The following is a 25,842-nucleotide window of genomic DNA, read 5'->3' as shown; positions in this document are numbered from 1 at the left end:
AAACATAGTTGACATAATAATCAGAAACAGATTAACACAAGTTTTAAAGTTTGTTATGCTTTAACACAAATTGAAATTGAAATGGTTAAATGAATGATGTTCAGGGGGCATATATCATAACTAAGGTTTCAAATTTTAAAAACTAAAAGCAATAAAACACAAATACAACTTATAAAAACCTTTAAATGTACTAATACAAATGAACGGAAAATAAACGAATTTTCCACCGGGCGGTTCACGAACTAGTTCGCTGAACAGTCAGTTCGTTTACAGCCCTAACGGTGGCTTGTCTGCCACTTATGTGGTTCCCATTAAAGTGAGTAGTTGCGACTTATCCTCGGTTGCTGCCGCCCTGGGCAAAGTTCCCTCTTTTGGGGCTCGGTTGTTGTTGTCGTTGAAGGGGTGGGCGGGCGCACCCGTTAAAAAAAAATTAGTATATTTTTTAATCAAAAAACTCGATCTTACCCCTAGAAATATGATTGAACCCTTCATCTGCACTCTGAGAAAAAAATTCCTGGGTGCGCCACTGATTGAAGTTCTCGAGTTCCCACTGCTCATAGGTTACCATTTCTCTATCAGTTTTAACTGGTGCCATATATTTGAAAATATCTTAATTGCAATTACATGAATATTTAGAACACATAAATATATTAAAATGATTTACCTTCAGATATAATTTTGTTCATATAAAGATAAGGTTATATATTAACCACATATTTTATTTATTTGAGTGGAAGGCATGTCCACATGGTATATAATTAGATGATGTATAAACTCCCCACCCCTCCTAATCCAATTTGCTTTTCATTTTCATTATCATTTTGAGCATGCAATCATCTTCTTGTCTCCATTTCTCACCAATCATCAAAATTCCATTTTTCTAAACCCTAATTATTGACTTTCATAATCACACCATTTGATCTTAAATACAAGAAAGAAAACCCTTTGAAACTTTCAACATCCTGTGTCTTTGTAACATCAAACTATGGCCCTAAAACACCCCACCCCCCATATCCCATACCATGAAAGTGAACCCACCCCACCTCATTCCCCATCAATCAAACACCACCACCACCACCCGCCGCCGCACACGGCGGCCACATACAAAGAATGCCTCAAGAACCATGCCGCCCGCATAGGTGGCCACGCCTTAGACGGCTGCGGTGAGTTCATGCCACAAACTCACACCCCAACTGACCCCTCATCATACAAATGCGCCGCCTGTGGCTGCCACCGCAACTTCCACCGCCGGGAACCCACCACCACAACCGCCACCAGGACCCACTTCATTGACTTCCACCGCCCCCACCAAACCTCCACTTCCACCTCCACATCTCCACCAATATCACCATCACCTCAACCAACAAACTACGCCTATGGAGAGCATCTACTTCTCTCACTTAGAACTGCACCGGATCAAAACCACACGGTGGCGACGCCGGGAACACCGGTGGCGATCAAGATCAGTGGGAGGAAAAGATTCCGGACGAAGTTCAGCCAGGATCAGAAAGATAAGATGTTATCTTTTGCTGAGAAAGTAGGGTGGAAGATGCAGAGATGTGATGATAAGATGGTGGTGGATTTTTGCAATGAGATTGGGATCAGAAGAAGTGTTTTTAAAGTTTGGATACATAATAATAAAAATACGTTAGCCAAAAGAGAGAAAGACAGCCCAGCCACCGGTACGGCCACCGGCAACACCGTGGTTGCAGCAGCTTTAGTATGTAGTGATGACACTACTCATCAAGATCATGGGTCGTCTTCTTCATCTTAATTTTTGTAATAACTGTATTAAGTGTGTGTATAACACCAAAGTTGCCCATTTTAGGGTGAATAAAACCCGTTACTTAAAGATTCAGTTATATCCAAATTACCAGTTATTGTGAGTTGCAATTATATGGTTTTATTTAGGATTTTAATGTAAAAATGGGATCCTTAATTGTGTTTTCTCAAAGATCAAAATATCAAAAATATCAAAAGGTGGTGTTATTTAGGATAGCAACTCATGTTGTTATATGATATGGGCCGTATGGATGGATGTATTGGTCATACTATTATCACATGAGCTATTTTTTTGTTAGTTGTTTTTGCTCCTCATACCGACCCCTATGTACTATAATTTTCCTGTTATACGGCCTGTATAATGGGTTAATATGAGGATGATGTATTGATATCAGCTGTCATATAAAACGATCCAAGTTCGGCTCCATTTCTGAAGCAATTTCTTAAATTTTATTCTTCGAAATACAATGAAAGTAAATTATAATTTAGCTTAGGCTCTCACTATTCTGACACAGCTATATCTTATTCACACACTTTTTTTCGCTTTATCTCTTTCTATGTATGTATAGAGAAAGATATAGGGGAGTAGTGTGTGAATATTAACTCACGCTTAACTTACTAGCTGGAACAATTTGTTTTTGAGACTGTTTCAAAGTTAAGAAATGTAAAATAAGCAATTATGTGTTATTGAATCATTGATGGACCTTTAATTCATTGTATTTGCAAAGAGTAATGAACACAACAAGCTTGTCTGACAAACAAATTAATTGTTAGGGGACTAGGGGTGGTTCACTAGTGATAGAATTTATCACTCACAAGCACCAATCAAGTTTCGCCATGTCATTGACCATTTTTCCATCACTCACAACCATTTTTAGTGGGGGTGGTCATCACTCACCACCACACCCAACAATTCCCCCCAACCAACAAATACCCTCACAAAAATAAACCATAACGCGTTAAATACATCACGAAATCGGGGTTTGCGTTATAAAATAACGCGTTGAAGAAAAACCGGCGGCGACCCATCACGCGTTGATTATATTTCCGTTATAGAATAACGGTACCACCCCGACATACCTTATGAAACAAGCTGGTTGGCACCTTTTAGATTAACCCTAATCTCTTATCTTGCCTCCTCTAATGACTAATCATTGCTTTTTATCAATATTTAATTAAATAATTAAATATTCTATTTGTAGAAAGTAGTTAGGTTATGGCCTATGGGTTATCTTTAATCAAGCAACACCTGTTTCGATACCAATTTTGCCCTTGCTGGAATCTAGTTATGTATATTATGGACTATGGTTGGTCATCATGTATATACTTGTTCTCATTAAATAAATGCATTCAGATGTTATTTATTTGACTTTTGAATGATGTTAGTTGTAACATCAAGTACCCACATTTTTTTGAAAGGAGTAACATCACCCACAAAAAATATACTTTTTTATTCCTTCGTTTGACTAAACTTGTAGGATTACTATTTCTAGATATTTCGTGAAAATTCTTAATTTTTAATTTTTTTAAAGGCAAGGAATAACTGATTAATTCTTAATTTAATTTAAAGTATACTTTTTTAATTTTTTTTAAATAACTTATTAAACATATACAGTTACTAGGTTAGAACCCCATGTAATACATGGGTTGAATAAATGTAATTTTATATATCAAACTAGGTTAGAACCCCGTGTATTACACGGGTTGAATAAATGTAATTTTATATATTAAATAATAAAAAGTTATATTTTTACGAACCCTTTATATTGTACGGGTTAAATAAATGTAATTTTATATATCAAATAATAAAAAAAGTTATATCTTTAAAAACCATATGTATTACACTGATTAAATAAATGTAATTTTGTATACTAAATACTAAAAACGTCGTATCTTTAAAATACCCGTGTATAATCGGGTTGAATAAATCTATCAAATAATAAAAAATTACATTCTTAAAAACCTCGTATATTACACGTGTTGAATAGATCTAAAAAGAATTATATCTTTAAAAATCATGTGTATTACACAGATTAAATAAATGTAATTTTATATATTAAATACTAAAAACGTCGTATCTTTAGAAAACTCGTGTATAGTCTGGTTGAAAAATCTACCACTTGAATACATTATCTAATTAGTTAATTCAATAAAAAAATGTGTCACCTAACCTAGTAGTTAAATTTCTAATGAAACGAAAAAATATTATTGATGTAAGCAATTCGATGATCAGTTAAGATGGCTTTTCAAGCCTCAACTAAGCAGAACACTAAACTCACAAAAAGGTTTGGCGTTAACACCATCAGAGACGATACGATTTTCAGATTTCCACTGCAAATAATTAGTACGGCTGAACTTGGTGAATCCCCTGCAACAACATAACAAACATTAAGACACTAATTCATGAAAAAGTTAATCTGTAACATCATATGGTATACAGCAGAAGAGTTAAATTTGATCTCATACCACTTCCTATAGACCAGAGATCTGTTCATATTATCATCAAATTCACATCAGATTTGCATCAATTTTCATTAGATCTGTATCAGATCATGGAGATGTAGCGTGTGACGGGGTTTCCGATGAGTAACGTTGATATTGGATCGAGAAAACGGCAGCGTATTGGCTCGGATGTTGTTCATCCGGCTGCGAAGGTATAAGATCTCATTTGTTTTGTTCAGATTTATAGATCCGCCACACAGCCAACGCAACCACTCGCCGCCATAGTTCAGGCCATTACCAACGTACACCACCACATCTGTCGCCGTGGACCAGTTGGTTGTCGCCACTACCATTGAACCGGTTGTTTTTTCTTCGCCCAAACGAATCGGAACTATATGATTGAGGATTTTGGAATTAGGGTTTGTAGATAGAAGATGAGAAGGGAAAGAGGATATCAATAATAAAAAGTACACGATACTAAAAAACTATCCAACATTAACAATATAATTAAACAAATAACATTAAATAATAATAATAAAGATAAAAGAAAAATATTATATATTAACAATATTATTAGTTTGATATAAAGTTCGAAATTATTATTGTTATTTAATTTATTGTTCAAAATTATTATTGTTATTTAATTTATTTATTATTAACATAGATAAAAAGGAAATAGGATTATTATTGTTATTTAATTTATTGTTCGAAATTATTATTGTTATTTAATTTATTTATTATTAACATAGATAAAAAGAAAATAGGTGAGAAAGCATGAGGAAGTGACATGTGTCCCAAAACAGGTTTCTTTTATTATAGAGTATAGATTATAAAAAATATATTTTTGAAACCTCGTTTATTACACGGGTTGAATAAATGTAATTTTACATACCAAATAATAAAAAAATATATGTTTTTAAAAATACATGGGTTGAATAAATGTGATTTTATATATTAAATAATAAAAAGTTATATCTTTAAGAACTCTGTGTATTGTACGGGTTGAGTAAATTTTATTTTATATATTAATAATGAAAATAGTTACATTTTTAAGAACCTCATGTATTGTATGTGTTGAGCACATGTAATTTTATATACCAATCAATAAAAAGTTATATCTTATTATATCTTTATAAACCTGTGTATTATAAAACTTTTGGACTAAATTGACAAAACGACCCAAACCACAGGGACTAAAATGGCATTTAAATCTTTACATTATATTAATTTATATTTAGTGTACGTCTTTTGTTAATGTCAGGATAAATAATTTTAAAATCTATTATATTTCAAAAGATTATATTATCTTCTATACGAATTGTTTAAATTTGATTTTATAATTATCTTTTAATTAATATTAATTATTTATAATTAAGTAGGAGATAAAGATGAGAAAACTAAAAAATAGATGGCTCCAATGAATGACATGTGTCCTAAAGTTGGTTTTTATAGATTATAATAAGTTTTTGATATTATATTGTTGACATGAATATGGATTTATAACATTTCAACTATTACTACATAATGGTACTTTTAATGAGTGGTGTTGGTGTAAACTTATTATTTTTAATTTAATGAGCAACGAATTCATATAGCTAGCAAGGTCTCCTTCAATTAATAAAATTGAACACTTTTGTTTTCTCTTGTTAAATTGGGACGTACAAGTAATTGACAATGTCAAAAATACGAATAAACATAATGAAATAACAATAAAAAACGTTCGGACTCTGTAAAAAGTGTGACAAAGAAGCGCACAAAATATAAGATATTTTGTCTCCAAACATTGTCACAACTCATAGCCCATGGGATCAATTTTTGATCTTTGACATTTTTTAGTCAAACGTTGAGGGTAACTTAGGTATACATGGTTTGATGTGGCATGAGTGAATTTTATTATATATTATCTTGTAATCTGGACTTTAAAGGCAAGTAGTGTAGGACTTGTGCTCTTATTTAGGGCCAAATTTTAAATTAGCAATTTAGCATGGATATTTGTACCTTTGACACCTTTCCTTTTTTGGTTGGATGTTGTGGGAGGCAAGATTTGTTACTTTATTTTATTCTATCTTTATCATAAACAATGGTTTTAAAATTATAATAAGACATCCATTAGGTATAATCTAAACAATTAGTTTAATTACGTATAAATAAATATATATGTGCACACGTCACTTAAAAAGATAAAACTTCGATCATATTTATCTTAAAGAATATGAAGAATGGCCAAGGTAGATTACATGAGTAACGGTATATATACTTGTTATTCAAACAGTTTCTAAGTGATCTAAACCATCGATTTAGGTACTCTTGTTTGATCCAATTTTGTTCGAGTTTTGTGCATTATTAAGAAAATTATTTTGTAGAAAAATAACTTGTCATTAAGAAAAGATCAAAGTATAAGAAACGGTATTTAGATGAAAAATCATAGAACAAACATCAATTATAAATTAAAATCTTAACCTGATAAATAACTCGAATTATAAGCATCACACAAATCTTAGAAAACACAATATTGATATCTATAATAGAGATTATGTTTTTTTAACAAAGAACATACTTTATTCTCACATGGAGAGTATTCATGATAAACAATTTAAAAGTCTTGATTCACTATGTCTATGCTTGATAAATTCCGAATACCGCTTATGACAATGTTGATTGGATGAAGATCGTGAAAACACACCCAACATGTTTCTCTTATGTTGGACAAAAGCTTGAATACTTATCATCAAAAGTATAAAAAATGAAATAGCTTAAAGGAACCAAATTAATGGGAGAGACTCTTAAAAGTTTAATATTTTATACTAAAAAAAATAATTTCAAAAATTTTTAGTAAAATTAACAGTACGAGTGAAAAAAATCAGCAGGGTCGGGCCCCAGACCTCAAGAAAGTTGTGCCCCTGTTAAGATATTAATTGTCATACCTTAAGTGTTAAAACACGAAACGATCTTCAACTCAAGCAACTTCTACTTTGATAAAGTTTTTAAAAGTTGTTAGCTTTTGAGTGAGGTTGCGACATGAGTCTTCTAGCTTGAGTATATTTTCTAATATGTTAAGCTCTTAGAAATTCTCTTGAAATGTTATCTGCTGTTTAGATTAAGAGGCTTTGTTTTTTATTTTCTAATTTGATATTCAAGGCATAATGTGAGTGATCATATATTGATTAAGGATTTACACACAAAAAAAAAAACCCACGTTCAGTGGTTAGATCCAACAATTGATATTGAGGTGATTGGATCTAAAGCTAGATAGTTATATCCATTTTCTTAACGGCGATTTTCTTACTTATTATGAAACTTGAATTCATGACCTTACACTTAGGTAGCGTTCGTTTCATGGAATGGAATGGAATGGAATTAGGAAGTTTTTCTTTGTAAAATTGATCTTGGTTGGGGGAGGGAGGAATTTGAAATCCCATGAATTTCTTTAATCTATGAAATTTGTGACTATTTCAACATTCCATTCCATTCCTTCATTAGAGTGAAGGATTTCTAAGGAATGTTGAAATAGTCACAAATTTCATAGATTAAAGAAATTCATGGGATTTCAAATTCCTCCCTCCCCCAACCAAGATCAATTTTACAAAGAAAAACTTCCTAATTCCATTCCATTCCATTCCATGAAACGAACGCTACCTTAGGTGTTTTAAAAGGCTTTGCCTTATCACTGGTGTTATGGTTGAATATTTCGACTGATATTATGAATCTTGATTGACCATCCGAGATATTCGACAGGTTATATATTCTGAACTTGTTCTTTATTTTCAAACATACATATTTTTGCATGTGTTCTTTATTAAGTGCATGTCTATTGATAAGAGACCAAGTCATAGCATACTTTTCGCTAACTTAGTTGATGGAATCGACCGTTGGACTCGACGACCCGGACTCAACGTTCGAAAAAGCATATGGTCGAGCATCCCCGGAATATCTGACTTATAGTTAGGCATTTATCTTATAAATAAAGAGGCCAATTGATTGATTAGAACCTTACGAATACCATTGACACACACTCACAAGCTCGATCTAACACTCTTCTTTGCAGATCAAACACCTCCTAACACATAATCACTTACATTCTAGAGATCATTGTACCGTCGATCACATTCGTTCTTAAGTTGTACTTCTATTTCTTCTTGCAATACTATTGATTGTGGCAGACGACTTTTACAGTCGTCTCCCGAGGTTTTCTGCCGGCGATCAACAATGTTCTTAGTTACTACATCACTTAATTTCATTGTCAATATCATGAGCCATATTCTAAATATCCTGAACAATAATTTCTAGCGAGTCAAACAATATTGTGTTACAAACTCTTAGCATCTTTGTCCAACGTATTAATTGCACATTTTTAACAAAATTCTTAATCAAATACAATCTAGCACACTACCACACATAACGAATTTGATAAATTAATTTGCTTAGGTAATTTTTTACCAAAACAACTAGACCACCAACCTAGTGATAAAACCACACACTATGCTAATTAACTATTTTTAAGTTGATTGGTTAGTTTTGCTCTTAACTACAAAACTTTCAATTTCCTTTATTATTATTAGTGTCTAGTTTTTTTTATTCAAAATTTACATTTATTAAGTTGAAATCCTAACTGTGATTTCAGAAGAAAAAAACTATTGTGATATAAGGAGGAGGATTATCTAGAGGGTTTCTTAAGACACTCACAAACACGCTTGTAACGCCCTGCTACTTTGTACTTTCCATTTATAGCAAGTCTTGTTTATATTTCTATTTTTGGAAATCTTGTGTTCTTGTAATCGTTCTTTCTTTGTAACCGTTGTAAAATCCGAGACTTGATCATAAATGAAACCCGTATTTTGTTCAATTCATGATATACATACTTTATACATGCTCATGCATTCAATTTTGTGGAACAATTGATGCTTATTCGTAATTCTTGGAAACTATGTGCTAAACTTGCAATTATGTGAAACTTATGCATAAAACGTGTTCTGAACGTAAACGATATTTACATACGACCTTCATACGCTTAATTATACTTGAATTATGTTCCTCATACTTTATTTGGCCTTAATCTATGCTTAATTGGCGAAAATGGCCCTGAAAACACCCTAAAAGCCCTAAATAGCAAACTAAAGGGGCCTAAGTGCAATTTTATGAAACTTCAGGCCAGGCCCTCATACCGGCCGCGTAAGCTAACCCTGTGGGTTACGCTGGCCGCCTGGCAACCTCCAGAACCAGCAGCCTTGTTCTCTTCGCGAATTTGAGCGGGATTTGATGGTTTTTGAGTTTTAAACCGGGATTTTGGCATTAAATTCACCTCTAACTCAACCCTAACTCAATCCCTATATAAACCCACACTTGTCCAAGCCATTTGCACTTTAGAAACATTCTCACAACTCTCTCAAACTCTCAAATTCGTAGCTGAAAGTGCAGATTCGGACAGAAGTGCCAAGCTCCACTAAAGTGAGCATAACTTCTTCATTTCTCATCCGTTTTAGCTCATTCTTTTTCCAGAATGCTTGGCTTGACCTTAGCTTCGATTCCATGGGTATTTCACAGAGAATAAGGCCCTGGAACTCTGGCAAATAAGCTCCAAAGTTCACTGTTTTCATTCATCTTTACTAAACATTGTTTATACTTGTGCAAACTTAAGTTTAACTCACTCAAACCCACGTCCTTATGCTTATAACCTCCTCCATAGTTTGTTAAGCTTAAAAACGGGGCTGAGACATACAAAATCAGAGGTTAATCCTCAAAATACTTTCTGTTTTGTTTAGGGTTTTTGACCCACAAGTGGTGTTCAAACTTCAAGCTTGATAAAGGTGTGATTGTGGACCAACTTGGGTTGTCCAACATAGAATCCCCACATTACTTGATGATTTCTCATAGTGTAGATGTTTCTTATTCTTGTATTGATATTAGTTCATGACCCTCCTTGTATGTTTTTACATCAAGGGTAGTGGTGAACCATAAGAGGTACCTAAATGGAAGCTTGTTCTTCCTACCTCCTACATGAATTCTATGACACAATAGAGGTACCTAAATGAAGATTAATCTTCTACGTCATGCTTGATTATTGGACTAAATAATACATATAATGCTTATACATATATTTACCATTCGAACTCTTGATGGTGGACTTGTGTTCATTCGTCAAAGTAGTAGAAATACATCATCCAAGACATAAGACTTTTTACGGTTCTAATGAGTATACTACTCATGAAAACATTAACCCTTAAGGTTTCATAGTGTCAAGAACAAGTACTTGATGTTGAAGGATGATTACTTTCGAATATATACATTCTTGTGTTTTAACTTCCTAAAATCCCTAAATCTTTCGAATGCCCAAACTCACACACCTATGTTTCCTTTGTGTAGAAGGACTTGGTGTTCCAACTTCCTATTCAACCAACTCACTCGCGGATTCAAGTAGAAGACTTGCAAAACCGTGAGTATACTCGCAACCCCCTTTTTATGTTTACCACTTTTTGGGGTGTAACATGTTACCTTATTAAAACACACTTAAACTTATTCTTTATGCAATGCACGAAAACAATCCTTATACATGAATGCTATGTCATGATACTTGATGCTTACGTGGATCATACTTATGTGATATGTTTTAGTCATTAGCTTTCACGAGCCTTCATTTGACATGTATAGCGCTATAGGAGTAACGCACCGCCCGTAGACTTGTGGTCATGTTGAATTATATCATTTTTGCGTAAACAGAGGTTTGGCTAGAAATATTGCATGCCATGTTAGGTTGATCTTGTATAAACTAAGTTGCAATGTGGATTCGTTTTTTTAAACTTTTATACTTATACTTATTCTTAAACTTGTATACTCGTTATTGCTTTTGCATTGAATTTTATTCTAAACATGTTAAAGGTTGATGATTGATGTTGCTAAGAAATGGATTAGCAAAAGATGCCTAGATACTCACTTTGACGTTTAGGTTTAAAGTGTTGTATCAATTTTGTTATGTTATGTTGAACAATGTTGTTATTTGAATTTCTTGTAATGTTTTGACAATTTATCTATGAAATGAAATCGGTTGAATTAAATATTGTCACAAATAGTGTTATGAAGTCTCTTACAATCTTGAACAAGTCCCACTCCGATGATTCCACCATTGGTTAGGGTGTGACAGATTGGTATCAGAGCCATAACTATAGGGAATTAGGTAGAATTGCCATGTTCGACCTAGTCTATAGTAGGAACCATATTTTTTTGACCATTCTTGTTTCATGCTTAAAACTTTATGCTTCCTTCTTTGCTCCTTTCTCTTCTTTTGGTCTTAATACTTACATTATGTCTTTCCTAAGACATTTTACACAATACACTTGAAGACTTGAAGACACTCTTTATACAAAAGAGACGAGTTTACCAAAATAGGCGTGAAAACCACAATTTGGTGAACGACTCTCACTCCGCTTATTCCTATTTTTGCACGAAATTTCGCCATTTAGCTAGGAGTGAAATCCACATCTAAATGGTAAATTTCCAATTCAAACTCTAGTGGACCCTCGTCAAGGTGTTGAAATTATATTTCGACCTGACGAGTACTAACCACATTAGGGTACGAAATCGTCAAGTTAGGGGTGAAACCCGCACCTTGTCGATTGAGTCCCATTCCTCGATTTTCGTTCTCACCAAAGTTTCGAATGTTTCAATCGATTAGAGACGTGTAGTAACTGGAAGGGTAAGATACCGTTAATCGCTTCTCGACGAGAGTATCTTACCTATAGGCCAAAGCACGTTTCTCTAATTTGAAAGGACTTTCGATTCACTTTGGAATAGTCGACGTTTCTCTACCCGAAACAATCCTATGTTTTATGAGCCTCTCTTTTATGTGATTCAATTTATATGTGATTTTATACTTGTTACCGCGTTCGTTTCAAAACCGTTACACAATTCGCACGTCTAGCGCAATCAAAAACAATAATAATTCTCGTGAACAAACTAAATTTATACTCTTTTAATGCATCAATATGTGTTTATACTTTTTGAAATCATGCTAACTATGTGAACCATACGTGTTACATCATGCTTACATGCTTAAACTTGCAAACTTATTTTGAAATTATGATCAAGTCTCATCCATTCCTTCTCTTTCAATTCTTAGATGTCGTCCAGCGGTGCATCAAAGAAGACTAAGTCAAAGAAGGGTTCGACCTCCAATGCCAATTCCAACCCCATGTCACAAAGGGATTGCATGAGATTCATGGCCAAGCAAATGGCTAAGGTCCTACCTGACATCATTAGCAAGATTCAGCCAAACACCGATTCTCCGCATGGCTCTGTCGACTCAATGGCAGAAAAACCCAAGTCAACCTTCCAATTCAAGCAATTCATGGCTTGTAAACCCTTGGAGTTTACTGGAAAAGATGGCGCCACTGCCATGATGAATTGGTTTGACGCGATTGAGCTTACCTTCTTGCAAAGTGGTTGTCCTGATGAGCTACGAACTTTGAATGCAACGGGAGTCTTCCGCTCGAGGGCACTCGAGTGGTGGACCACCGAACGTAATAAGAGGGGAAACGACGTTGCACATGCGTTACCTTGGGATGAACTGAAGCAGCTTATGAAAGACCACTTCTGTCCTCCTCACGAACTCCAAAAGTTGGAGAACGAATTTTGGAATCTAACGCAAAAGGGGAGCGACATGTATGGTCTGATTACGTGCTTTAAACAGTTGAGTGTCCTTTGCCCTGGACAAGTCGATTCCGTCCCCAAAACCATAGCCAAGTTCATCCGTTGTGTTGCACCTGCCGTGACTAACCACCTTGCCTCTACTAACCCTAAAACCATAGAGGAAGCCTATACCATCGCCACCGAACTTAACAACAACTGTGTCCTTCAGGGAGTCTTTGACAAGGTTTCGGCGAAGAATGCACACCAAGCCACAACCGACACTGCCGTTGTTGAACCTTCATCCTCCCAATCCAAGAAAAACAAAGGCAAGAAGCGGAATGCTTCGAGCCAAAATTGTGCGGTCGTCACTCCGCCAAAACCTCAACCCTTACCAGCTTTAGTCGCCGTTGCACCCGCAAACACCGAACCACCAAAACAAGGCTACGTTGGAACTCATCCCAAATGTACCACCTGTTTGTTCCACCATCCCGCCAACATACCTTGCCACAAATGTGCCAACTATCAGAGGTACGGTCATTTTGCTAACCGCTGTCGAATCTTCCCTCAACCTCAAAATGCTCCTGTGCGAGCATGATTCAAATGTGGCGATCTCAATCATCTCGCCAATGTCTGTCCCCAGCGTTATCAACCTCAACAACAGCAACAGCAGCAGCAGCAACCGCCACAGCAGAAACAACAAGCTCAACAACCTGCTAGAGGTCGAGCTTTTGTCATCACTGCCGCTCAGGCTCAAAATGCCAACGATGTCATTACTGGTACGTTTCTTCTAAACCATGTTTATGCTTCTTGTCTATTTGATACTGGCGCCGATAAAAGTTTTGTGTCGCTAGAATTTGAACAACTGCTTAAGTGTAAACGCTCCAAGTTGCCAAAATATTTCGTTGTCGAAGTCGCTAATGGTAAATCCGTCACTGTCGATTCTGTTCTTTCTAATTGTTCCTTGAATCTCAACGATCATACATTTTCAATCGACCTTATACCTATGCAAATGGGTAGCTTTGACATCATAGTTGGCATGGACTGGCTTAGGCGAGTTCGTGCTGAAGTTGTTTGTTCTGAAAAGTTTATCCGCCTTCCTCTTCCAAACGGTGATTCTCTACACGTGTATGGTGAGAAACCTTCTCAAGGTCTCAAGCTTATGTCGTGTATCCAAGCGAACAAATGCCTACGCAAGGGTACCTTCGCCTTTCTCGCCCATATTGTGGAAAAGAAGGACAAAGGCCCAAGCATAAGTGACGTTCCTGTCGTACGTAATTTTCCTGATGTATTTCCCGACGATCTTCCTGGTCCGCCTCCTGCTCGTTCTGTCGACTTTCGCATTGATTTAGTGCCTGGCGCTACGCCTGTCGCTAAGTCTCCCTACCGTTTAGCACCCTCTAAGATGCAAGAGCTCTCGAGTCAACTTCAAGAGCTTCTTGATAAAGGCTTTATACGCCCTAGTACTTCTCCTTGGGGCGCTCCCGTTTTGTTTGTCAAAAAGAAAGCTGGGTCATTCCGTATGTGTATTGACTATCGTGAGCTCAACAAGCTTACTGTCAAAAATCGATACCCTCTTCCTCGCATCGATGATCTCTTCGATCAATTACAAGGCGCGACCTGCTTTTCAAAGATCGATCTTCGTTCTGGGTATCATCAACTTCGAATCCTCGAAGAAGATATACCTAAGACTGCTTTTCGTACACGATATGGTCACTACGAGTTCGTGGTCATGCCATTTGGTTTGACCAACGCACCTGCTGTTTTCATGGATTTGATGAACCGCGTGTGTAAAGCGTACTTGGACCATTTTGTGATCGTCTTCATCGACGATATTCTTATCTATTCCAATACACAAGAAGAACATGAACGACACTTGCGTCTTATCCTTGAACTTCTTCGTACTGAACATCTATACACCAAATTCTCCAAGTGTGAATTTTGGTTAAAAGAGGTTCAATTCCTTGGTCATACTGTCAACGAACTTGGTATTCACGTTGACCCCGCTAAAATCGAAGTTGTGAAGAACTGGATCGTACCTAAATCTCCGTCTGAAATCCGTTCATTTCTTGGTCTTGCTGGTTATTATCGACGTTTTATCTCTGTTGGTGCATCTAGTGTCTGTTAACTTCGTCTTTATCGAGTCTTATGTCTAGATAGGATAATCTAGGACTCAACAGGGTTGAAATTAGGGTTTTACATGTTAAAGTGGGTGATTCCGCTTGAAAGTGACATTGGTCATTTCAAGCGAAATCAGAAGTATTGTTATTCCGCTTGAACGAACATTAGTGATCTCGCTTGAGTTTGTTTGAAGCGAAATCAGAGGTTTCGCTTGGGAGTGTTTCAAGCGGAATCAGGAGCATTATAAATAGGTGATAGGTTGTGTCATTTCGAGCGGAATCTGGTCATTAGTTCTGAGTTGAGGTGTTGTCCGTTTGTCATTTGAACATGTAAAAGCTCAGGAAATCAGTAATAGAAAAGAATTGAAAAGGAACAAGCTGTTTGACATTGTTTGCATTGATTCCGCCTTTGTAAATGATAATGAACTACTCAACTTGACTGTTTAGGGTCACCGGATCGGTCCTGCAATCTCTAACTTCTCGAAGATCGCTGTTCCTTTGACTTCTTTTCAAACGCTCAAGGAGATGCTTTGTAATGCTCCTATTCTCGCGCTTCCTGATGGTAACGAGGACTTCGTCGTATATTGCGATGCTTCAAACCTTGGACTCGGTTGCGTGCTTATGTAACGAGACAAGGTCATCACTTATGTGTCGAGGCAACTCAAAATACATGAGAAAAACTATACTACTGATGTGTGTCGGTGTATATATAATTTAGATGTATAATTAAGCCCTTTTTTACACCTTTAGCCAAGTTTTAAATTTATAAAACACGATATTCACTAACACTAAACACACATATGGGCAAGTGCACCCATCATGGACGTAGTATAGTGTTGGTAAGATACCGAGGTCGTCCAAGGACACAAGTGCTTTTAATACCGGTTTATCCTCAACGTCTATTCAAATCAAAAAGTTAGAAAAAGGTTTTAAACTAGAAAAATAAAAACTAACTAAATGCTGAAAAAGAAAATAAAATAAAAACAGATAGACAAGATGAATCACTTGGATCCGACTCGTGTATTAGTATAACCTTTGATTATTTTCGCACTTTTGCACTTATTTAAGAGATTATCTTAGTTATTGTAGTAGGCCCCTCTTTTGAAGGCGACGTTACCCTCAACCCAGTAGTTTGAGTCAGCAAGGATACAATCCTAAAGGGTTGGATTATTGGAAGATAATGAATTAAGTTATTAATGCAAATTATGGTAGGCCCCGCTTTTGGCGGTGACGTTACCCTCGGCTAAGTGGTCTGAGTCAGCAGGGATATAGTCCTAAATAGCCGGGTTATAGTATTAATAGTAGTTAACTTATGAGGGGGTCAAAGAGTTTGGATCCCCGCCATCCAATACCTATGGGCATTGAAGGAGATCCTACTAAATTTGACCCAGGTCCCTTGCAGGACCTCTAAACGCTGAACAAGGGCAAGACCCTTACCAAACCGTTCCCTTAACCCCCGACTAGGTAGCCAACATACCTCCATATAGACCGTGGAGATATGAATGGTGAAAATCTTTTATTTTATATAGACAGTAAAATAATGCCAAGACACCACGGACAAACGATAAGGAAAGATCACCTTCAACATAAGCAACTAGTTATTAAAGTCATTAATACAAAACCAAATAAAAAGTGCAAAAGATTAAAAATAAAAAGTATTATACTAAACACTTGTCTTCACCAAGTGATGTAAGAGATTTAGGCAAACATGGCCTTGATTGTCAAGAACTCTTACTATTAATCTTGGATCCCGAGACGACTCACACACTCTACGATGGACAATGGATGATGGTGGTGGATGATGGTGTTATGGTGGTGGTGGGTGGTGGATGAAGTGTGAGAGAGGTGGTGTGCCAAGGGATGCGTTGGAATGAAACCAAGCACTCCTATTTATAGGCTGAACAGAAGGCTGGGTACGGCCCCGTGTCCGCTGGACACGCCCCCGTGCCCGTCTGACACTCTCTCTCTTCATTAATTGTAATTCGCAATTACAATTAATGCGCCTGCTGTACTTTCGCCACGCCCCCGTGCTCACTGGACACGGCCCCGTGGTGGGCAATAGAAGCTTCTATAGGTTTGTCTTTTCTGCTGCTTCTTGGGCACGGCCCCGTGCTGGCTGAGCACGGGGCGTGTTCAGGCTTCTGTTTTCTCTTTTTTGCTTGGGAGGATGCCGTTGAGGGTTTGGGCAATCTACTTTTGTTCCTTTTCTTGTATTTATGTTAGAATTAGCTGTCTTTTTGCTTCTTTTGTGAATTTGAGCTCATTTCATCCTGAAAATACAAAAGGAAGACAAAAACACTCTTTTTCCAACATTAGTACTTAAAAAGGGTTAGTTTTATGCCTTATTTGATGTAATTTATATGTTGCATTTTACACACATCAAATACCCCTACACTTGAACTTTTGCTTGTCCTCAAGCAAAACTCTTTAAATGTGGCTTACACTCCCAAATGGAATGGGTAGAAGAGAAGGTTTTTGGCTTGTCATAGAGTGTCGGGAATCCAAGATTTTTTTTGGGCTTTATTTTTATTTATTTACAATCCTATTCGTTATGATGTATTTAGAACGTTTCATAGGATAAATTACTTATTTGGGCATAACATGCCTTTTTAAAATTTCATTTATATACAAGTTCACATACCTCACGGGAGAAATCACTCAACACTCGGCGGAAGGTGTATTTTTTTAGTGAATCACTCGAGAGCGGCATGGAACTTACGCCTTCCTTAGGCTTGCCAAGCAATCAATCCTCCTCCTTTTTAACTTTATACCTTTGTAAATATCAAGAGGACTTTTTGGGTGAAGGGTTAGGCTTGGGCTAAAGGTGGGTGGTTGGGTTAGTGGTTAGTAAAAGGGCGAAAAGCGTAAAAAGTGTCGGTTTTCGTAACACTCTTTGTTTTTAGTGACTTTTTATTTTGAAGTATTTCTCCAAACAAGCTTTTGTTTGCATAGCTTGTTTGTTTTTAACTTCATCATCGTTTTTTTTAGTCACATAAAAGAACGAGCTTGCGAAAAACCGAGCTTGTTACTAAAATAAAGGGTGAAAAATAAAAAGGGTTTTTGGTGGGTTAAAAAGGTTTAGGGTAAAGAAACGAAAGGTTTAGGCTCAAAGGGGTTAACTAGGGGGATTTTTGGTAGGTGGTAAAATAAATGAAAAATAATGGTGTAGAAAGAAAAATGGTTAGTCCTAATGCCTCCATCATTTACTTACTTGGGTTTAAGTTGGTAAGGACCGGGAATGAATCGTCGTGGCAAGTTCTAGAGTTGTAAGAACCAAGCGACTATTCACACAAGAAACGAAAAATGAGCATTTAGTCTAAGGATGTAAATTTGTATGCTCAATAAAGGCTCAAAACTCACTTTTGTGGGAATGGGTTTTTAATGTGATCAAGTATATATAATCAAATTTAACTAGACTTGTTATGTCGTTTCATAATTTTCTTATGTTGGTTCTTGTTATCACGACGCTCTCGGTTGTAAATTTTATAAAAATATAACCTTATTAATCTTGGAGTTCCTAACTTAAACTTTAGACAAGTAAAAAAAATGAAAAATTTTTGTAAAAAATTTGGGGTGTTTAGCGGTTCCAATAGAGTTTTGTGTAAGGCTTGTTGTTAGGACTTGCAAAATTTCAAAGTGTTAGCTTCCCCCCCATACTTAAATTACACATTGTCCTCAATGTGTCCCAAAAATAATTTTTTAGGTTGATTGGATGTGTAATGTGGTGTTAAAAAGCAAAGATTTATGTTACTGGCAGTCTGGACACAGCCCCGTGGGGACCGGACACGGCCCCGTGTTCAGGTGCCAGTAACAGAAATTAAAGAAATGAGACAGAAGCCTGGATACGGGGGCGTGTCTGGTGAACACGGCCCGTGTCCAGTTACCTGAACTGGGCGTTTTTCTGCAGGTGGCTTAGCACGGGGCCGTGTTGGTTGAGCACGGCCCGTGTTGAGCCTTCTGTAATGGAGATTTGTGTCGGGTTGCTTCGTTCTTGTGCATGGGGCCATTTTTCTCGTTCCCTTTTTCATCCATTACCACCACGAGTGTGTTTTATTCCTGCAAATTAAAACTAAAAGATTAAACTAAACTAAGGATAGTTCCACGGAATGCCTCCGTGGTGCGCCACGTTTATAAGGGTCCTTGGCTAGACCCAATGTGAGGTTATATATTTTCTGAGTGGGATGCTTGGCGTCCCATGTTACACTGTCGGAGAGCAGCATCCAAGCTCGAATCAATAACCTTCATGTAGTTGACCGGGTCGTCGTCCTCTATTCTCTTCCCAACTCCGAATTTTACTTCATCATCCCCATACCTCAAGGTGAGTGTTCCGTCATTCATATCTACCACCGCTTGTGCGGTGGCAAGAAATGGTCTCCCTAGTATGAGGGGGACCTCGGTGTCTTCCTCCATATCGAGTATGACAAAGTCGGCTGGATAGACGAATCTGCTTACCTTTACCAAGACATTTTCAATGACACCTTGTGGGAATTTGACGGATCGATCAGCGAGTTGTATGCTCATTTCTGTAGGACTCGTGGTTCCCAGGCCGAGTCTTTTAAACATTGATGAGGGCATGAGGTTGATGCTAGCCCCGAGGTCGGCTAGTGCATTACGAACGGGGGACTCCCCGATTGAGCAGGGAATCGTGAAGCTTCCGGGATCGATTTTCTTTTGGGGAAGTTTATTGAGTACGAGGGCAGAGCATTCTTCGCCTAAGTTAACTAATTGCAAAGTTTCAATTTTCTTTTTATGAGTGAGGAAGTCCCTCATGAATTTAGAGTATTTGGGCATTTGGGTTAGGACATCAATAAAAGGAATATTGACATGCAATTGTTTTAATAGACTTTCGAACTTTGCGAATTGCTCATTGGTCTTTTGACGAATTAACCTACCGGGGTACGGGACTCGAGGAGCCTTGGTAGGCTCTGGAGACGGAGGGGAGTCCTTCTCCTGCAGAGCCGGGGATACCGTTTCTTCTGTCGGTGGTGGTGCTTCTGCAGGCCCCACGGTGCGGTTTCGTAGCGTGATGAGATGAACTTGCGCTTTTGGGTTTGTTTCGGTATTGCTAGGTAATGCACCTTGTGGTCTCTCGGCAAAATTTTGAGCTATTTGATTCAATTGTTTTTCTATGTTTTGAATACTAGCTTGTTGATTTCTAAAATTTGATTCTAATTGTAGAAATCTTTCCGGGTTTTTCTTTTCAGTGTCGGAGATGAGGCGAGATATAGTATCTTCAAGCCTTTCTCGTCCACTTTGTTGTTGAGTGAAATTTTGTGACTCATTTCTTGGTTGTTGAAAGTTTGTTCGTTGGGTTTGTTGGTTACTACCATTGCCGGGGTCTCTCCAACCAAGGTTTGGGTGATTTCGCCATCCTTGGTTGTAAGTGCCCGTTGGAGGACCCGACGACCTAGGTCTATTATCAAAGTAGCTTACCGATTCCTGTTGATCGTCCGTTTCTTTCATACAACTCCAATTTTCATGTGGCCCACCACACCCTTCACAAGCCATAACCGAGACTGTTTTTGTCATTTCTAATTTTTTTATTTTTGAAGAAAGGGCCTCGATTTGGGCTTGTAAAGAAGTGCTTTCATCGACCTTATGGGCGCCCGGGGCAATAGATTTATTGCCTCGGGGGGTGTGCCATTGAAAATTGGTTTGAGCAATTTCCTCAATTTGGTTATATATTTCATGCGGGCGTCGATTACCTAAAAGTCCCCCGGAGCTAGAATCAAGTGTCTGCCTTGTGTGTGGCAACAGTCCATTATAGAAAGTGGATACTTGTTGCCATATCGCAAGGCCATGATGTGGACACTTGCGTAATAACTCCTTGAACCTTTCCCAAGTTTCATATAAGGATTCCCCGTCCTCTTGTGAATATGTATTAATTTCAGTAATTAATTTAGCCGTTTTAGTGGGAGGGAAATACATATATAGAAATTTTTGGGCTAGTTCATCCCAGGTGTTTACCGATCCAGCTGGGAGGGCGTTGAGCCAAGCTTTCGCTCGGTCTTTTAGTGAGAAAGGAAACATTCGGAGGCAGATGGCGTCATTTGATGCTCCGTTGATCTGAAAGGTATCACATATTTCTAAGAAATTAGTAATCTGTAGATGGGGATCCTCGTCCGCAAGCCCATGGAAGGTTGCGGAGTTTTGGAGCATTTGTATCAAATGCGGCCGAAGTTCGAAGTTATTAGCTTCAACATTCGGAGCATTGATAGCGGCGCCTAGGTTACCTACGGTGGGTCGTAGATAATCCATGAGGGTACGTTGGTCCGCCATTGGAGGTGGATCACCCGAAACCCTCTCTTGGTTTTTAGCTTTTAATCTTTTTCTGAGAAAGCGTTCGGGTTCTTCTAGAGGTTCTTTTATGTCCTTATTAGAACTGGAGCTCATACACTATGTAAGATTGGCGTCTGGTTCCAAGTCCTGCAATAAAAACAGAAAAGAATACCGGTCAGAAGGTTCACCACGGCCCCGTGTTCAGCGAACACGGCCCGTGGTCAGAGTTACAGTGATTGTTTTCCAGATCCCAGTTATTGGAAGTTGGACACGGCCCCGTGTTGCACCGACATGGCCCCGTGGTCAGCCTTCTGTAACTTGGAAAACTAAAAACTGCCAGTAACGATGCTGGGCACGGCCCGTGTCCGACCAGGCACGGCCCGTGCTGAGCTCTGCAGAAGCTGAAAAACTAAGAAAAATCCTAAAAAAATTAAAAAGAAAAATAAAAATATGATTAGGCCATTGATTCCTAACTTTCTTAAAATCCTTGTGTCCCCGGCAGCGGCGCCAAAAACTTGATGTGTGTCGGTGTATATATAATTTAGATGTATAATTAAGCCCTTTTTTACACCTTTAGCCAAGTTTTAAATTTATAAAACACGATATTCACTAACACTAAACACACATATGGGCAAGTGCACCCATCGTGGACGTAGTATAGTGTTGGTAAGATACCGAGGTCGTCCAAGGACACAAGAGCTTTTAATACCGGTTTATCCTCAACGTCTAATCAAATCAAAAAGTTAGAAAAAGGTTTTAAACTAGAAAAATAAAAACTAACTAAATGCTGAAAAAGAAAATAAAATAAAAACAGATAGACAAGATGAATCACTTGGATCCGACTCATGTATTAGTATAACCTTTGATTATTTTCGCACTTTTGCACTTATTTAAGAGATTATCTTAGTTATTGTAGTAGGCCCCTCTTTTGAAGGCGACGTTACCCTCAACCCAGTAGTTTGAGTCAGCAAGGATACAATCCTAAAGGGTTGGATTATTGGAAGATAATGAATTAAGTTATTAATGCAAATTATGGTAGGCCCCGCTTTTGGCGGTGACGTTACCCTCGGCTAAGTAGTCTGAGTCAGCAGGGATACAGTCCTAAATAGCCGGGTTATAGTATTAATAGTAGTTAACTTATGAGGGGGTCAAAGAGTTTGGATCCCCGCCATCCAATACCTATGGGCATTGAAGGAGATCCTACTAAATTTGACCCAGGTCCCTTGCAGGACCTCTAAACGCTGAACAAGGGCAAGACCCTTACCAAACCGTTCCCTTAACACCCGACCAGGTAGCCAACATACCTCCATATAGACCGTGGAGATATGAATGGTGAAAATCTTTTATTTTATATAGACAGTAAAATAATGCCAAGACACCACGGACAAACGATAAGGAAAGATCACCTTCAACATAAGCAACTAGTTATTAAAGTCATTAATACAAAACCAAATAAAAAGTGCAAAAGATTAAAAATAAAAAGTATTATACTAAACACTTGTCTTCACCAAGTGATGTAAGAGACTTAGGCAAACATGGCCTTGATTGTCAAGAACTCTTACTATCAATCTTGGATCCCGAGACGACTCACACACTCTACGATGGACAATGGATGATGGTGGTGGATGATGGTGTTATGGTGGTGGTGGGTGGTGGATGAAGTGTGAGAGAGGTGGTGTGCCAAGGGATGAGTTGGAATGAAACCAAGCACTCCTATTTATAGGCTGAACAGAAGGCTGGGCACGGCCCCGTGTCCGCTGGACACGCCCCCGTGCCCGTCTGACACTCTCTCTCTTCATTAATTGTAATTCGCAATTACAATTAATGCGCTTGCTGTACTTTCGCCACGCCCCCGTGCTCACTAGACACGGCCCCGTGGTGGGCAATAGAAGCTTCTATAGGTTTGTCTTTTCTGCTGCTTCTTGGGCACGGCCCCGTGCTGGCTGAGCACGGGGCGTGTTCAGGCTTCTGTTTTCTCTTTTTTGCTTGGGAGGATGCCGTTGAGGGTTTGGGCAATCTACTTTTGTTCCTTTTCTTGTATTTATGTTAGAATTAGCTGTCTTTTTGCTTCTTTTGTGAATTTGAGCTCATTTCATCCTGAAAATACAAAAGGAAGACAAAAACACTCTTTTTCCAACATTAGTACTTAAAAAGGGTTAGTTTTATGCCTTATTTGATGTAATTTATATGTTGCATTTTACACACATCAACTACTCATGACCTTGAACTTGGCGCAGTTGTTTTTGTGTTGAAGATTTGGCGACACTATCTTTATGGTGCTAAGTGTGTGGTCTTCACCGACCATAAGAGCCTTCAACATATCTTTGACCAAAAGGAACTGAACATGCATCAATGTCGTTGGGTGGAACTGTTAAACGACTACGACTGCGAAATCAAATACCATCCAGGTAAAGCGAATGTAGTAGCCGACGCTCTTACTCATAAAACTCATGTCAAGAGTATCCGTTGTTTCCAACTCGTCCACGATCTTCAGAATCGCATACGTGACGCTCAATATTCATCTGTTAACGAGGGCAACCTCTACAATGAGATGCAATGTGGTGCTGAACAGAGTCTCATGTCCAAACCTGATGGTATTTTATACTATCTCAATCATATCTGGATTCCCAATCGTGATAATCTTCGAGAGTTCCTGATGAAGGAGGCACATCACACGAAATATTCTATTCACCCTGGTACCGACAAGATGTACCATGATATGCGTGCATCCTTTTGGTGGCCTAGAATGAAGAAGGATATAGCCACTTTCATCTCGAAATGTCTCAGATGTTCAAAGGTGAAAGCTGAACATCAACATCCCTCTGGCTTACTCGAACTACCAAGAATTCCTATCTGGAAATGGGAGAGCATTGCCATGGATTTCATCACTAAGCTCCCTCGTACTTCTTCTGGTCATGACAGTATTTGGGTGATCGTTGATCGATTGACCAAATCAGCTCACTTTCTTCCCATTCGTGAAGATTTCAAAGTCGAGAAATTGGCTAAAATCTACACTAATAAGATCATCTGTCGTCATGGTATCCCCATTGACATCATTTCCGATCATGATGATCGTTTTACGTCTCGCCTTTGGCAAACTTTTCAATCTGCTATGGGTACTGAATTAACCTTAGCACTGCCTTCCATCCTCAGTCAGACGGTCAAACCGAGCGTACTATCCAAACTTTAGAGGATATGCTTCGTTCATGCGTAATAGATTTTGGTGGCAACTGGGACCCACACTTGCCGTTGATCGAATTCTCGTACAACAACAGTTATCACCCGAGTATTCAAATGGCACCTTTCGAAGCATTGTATGGTCGCAAGTGTCGTTCGCCTATTTGTTGGCACGAGATTGGTGAAGTTCAAATCACTGGTCCGGAGCTCATACAACAGACGACGGACAAGATATTACAGGTTCGAGACAACTTACTGAAAGCCAGGAGCCAACAAAAGAGTTACGCCGATAAGCATTGCAAGCCTTTGGAATTCGAGACTGGGACTTCGTACTTCTCAAGGTATCCCCTTGGAAAGGCGTGGTTCGATTTGGCAAGAAAGGGAAACTCACACCTCGCTACGTGGGACCTTTCAGGATTCTCGAAAGGATTGGCAAGGTTGCGTATAGACTGGACCTCCATGAAGAACTCAACAATGTACACCCTGTCTTCCACGTATCCAACTTGAAGAAGTGTCTAGCTGACGAAGGACTACAAGTTCCTCTCGAAGACTTGCAAGTCAATGAAACGCTTCACTTTGTGGAAAAACCGGTCGAAATCATGGACCGAGGAGCCAAGCAACTGAGGCGCAGTCGAATTCCTATTGTCAAGGTTCGATGGGAAGGAAAACGTGGCGCTGAATTTACTTGGGAACTCGAGAGTGAAATGAAGATGAAGTACCCACATCTTTTCCCTACTTCTTCCTAAATTTCGGGACGAAATTCCCTGAAGGAGGGGGGACTATAACGCCCTGCTACTTTGTACTTTCCATTTATAGCAAGTCTTGTTTGTATTTCTATTTTTGGAAATCTTGTGTTCTTGAAATCGTTCTTTCTTTGTAACCATTGTAAAATCCGAGACTTGGATCTTAAATGAAACTCGTATTTTGTTCAATTCATGATATAGATACTTTATACATGCTCATGCATTCAATTTTGTGGAACAATTGATGCTTATTCGTAATTCTTGGAAACTAAGTGCTAAACCTGCAATTATGTGAAACTTACGCATAAAACGTGTTCTGAACGTAAACGATATTTAAATACGACCTTCATACGCTTAATTATACTTGAATTATGTTCCTCATACTTTATTTGGCCTTAATCTATGCTTAATTGGCGAAAATGGCCCTGAAAACACCCTAAAAGCCCTAAATAGCAAACTAGAGGGGCCTAAGTGCAATTTTATGATACTTCAGGCCAGACCCTCATACCGGCCGCGTAAGCTAACCCTGTGGGTTACGCTGGCCGCCTGGCAACCTCCAGAACCAGCAGCCTTGTTCCCTTCGCGAATTTGAGCGGGATTTGATGGTTTTTGAGTTTTAAACCGGGATTTTGGCATTAAATTCACCTCTAACTCAACCCTAACTCAATCCCTATATAAACCCA

The 25,842-nt window shown here is 38.2% G+C and overlaps 1 protein-coding gene and 1 non-coding gene across 2 annotated transcripts; both read left to right on the top strand.

Moving 5' to 3' along the window:
* The first annotated feature begins 719 nt into the window (after positions 1 to 719).
* LOC110921496 (zinc-finger homeodomain protein 9) lies at positions 720 to 1,967 on the top strand. The gene has a single exon (XM_022165824.2). It carries the CDS (start codon positions 986 to 988, stop codon positions 1,772 to 1,774), a length of 789 nt encoding a protein of 262 aa, XP_022021516.1. The 5' UTR covers positions 720 to 985; the 3' UTR covers positions 1,775 to 1,967.
* An 18,787-nt stretch (positions 1,968 to 20,754) lies between these two features.
* LOC118489662 lies at positions 20,755 to 20,861 on the top strand. Its single transcript, XR_004887679.1, has one exon. It is a non-coding gene; the product is annotated as a small nucleolar RNA R71 (small nucleolar RNA).
* Positions 20,862 to 25,842: the final 4,981 nt, after the last annotated feature.

Source organism: Helianthus annuus, chromosome 17 (assembly GCF_002127325.2).
Source record: "Helianthus annuus cultivar XRQ/B chromosome 17, HanXRQr2.0-SUNRISE, whole genome shotgun sequence".
Classification (NCBI taxonomy): domain Eukaryota; kingdom Viridiplantae; phylum Streptophyta; class Magnoliopsida; order Asterales; family Asteraceae; genus Helianthus; species Helianthus annuus.
This window is presented reverse-complemented; position numbering and strand designations above follow the sequence as displayed.

Excerpts from the sequence above, each read along its gene's own strand:
- LOC110921496 (XM_022165824.2), top strand. The coding sequence starts at position 986 with ATGGCCCTAAAACACCCCACCCCCCATATCCCATACCATGAAAGTGAA.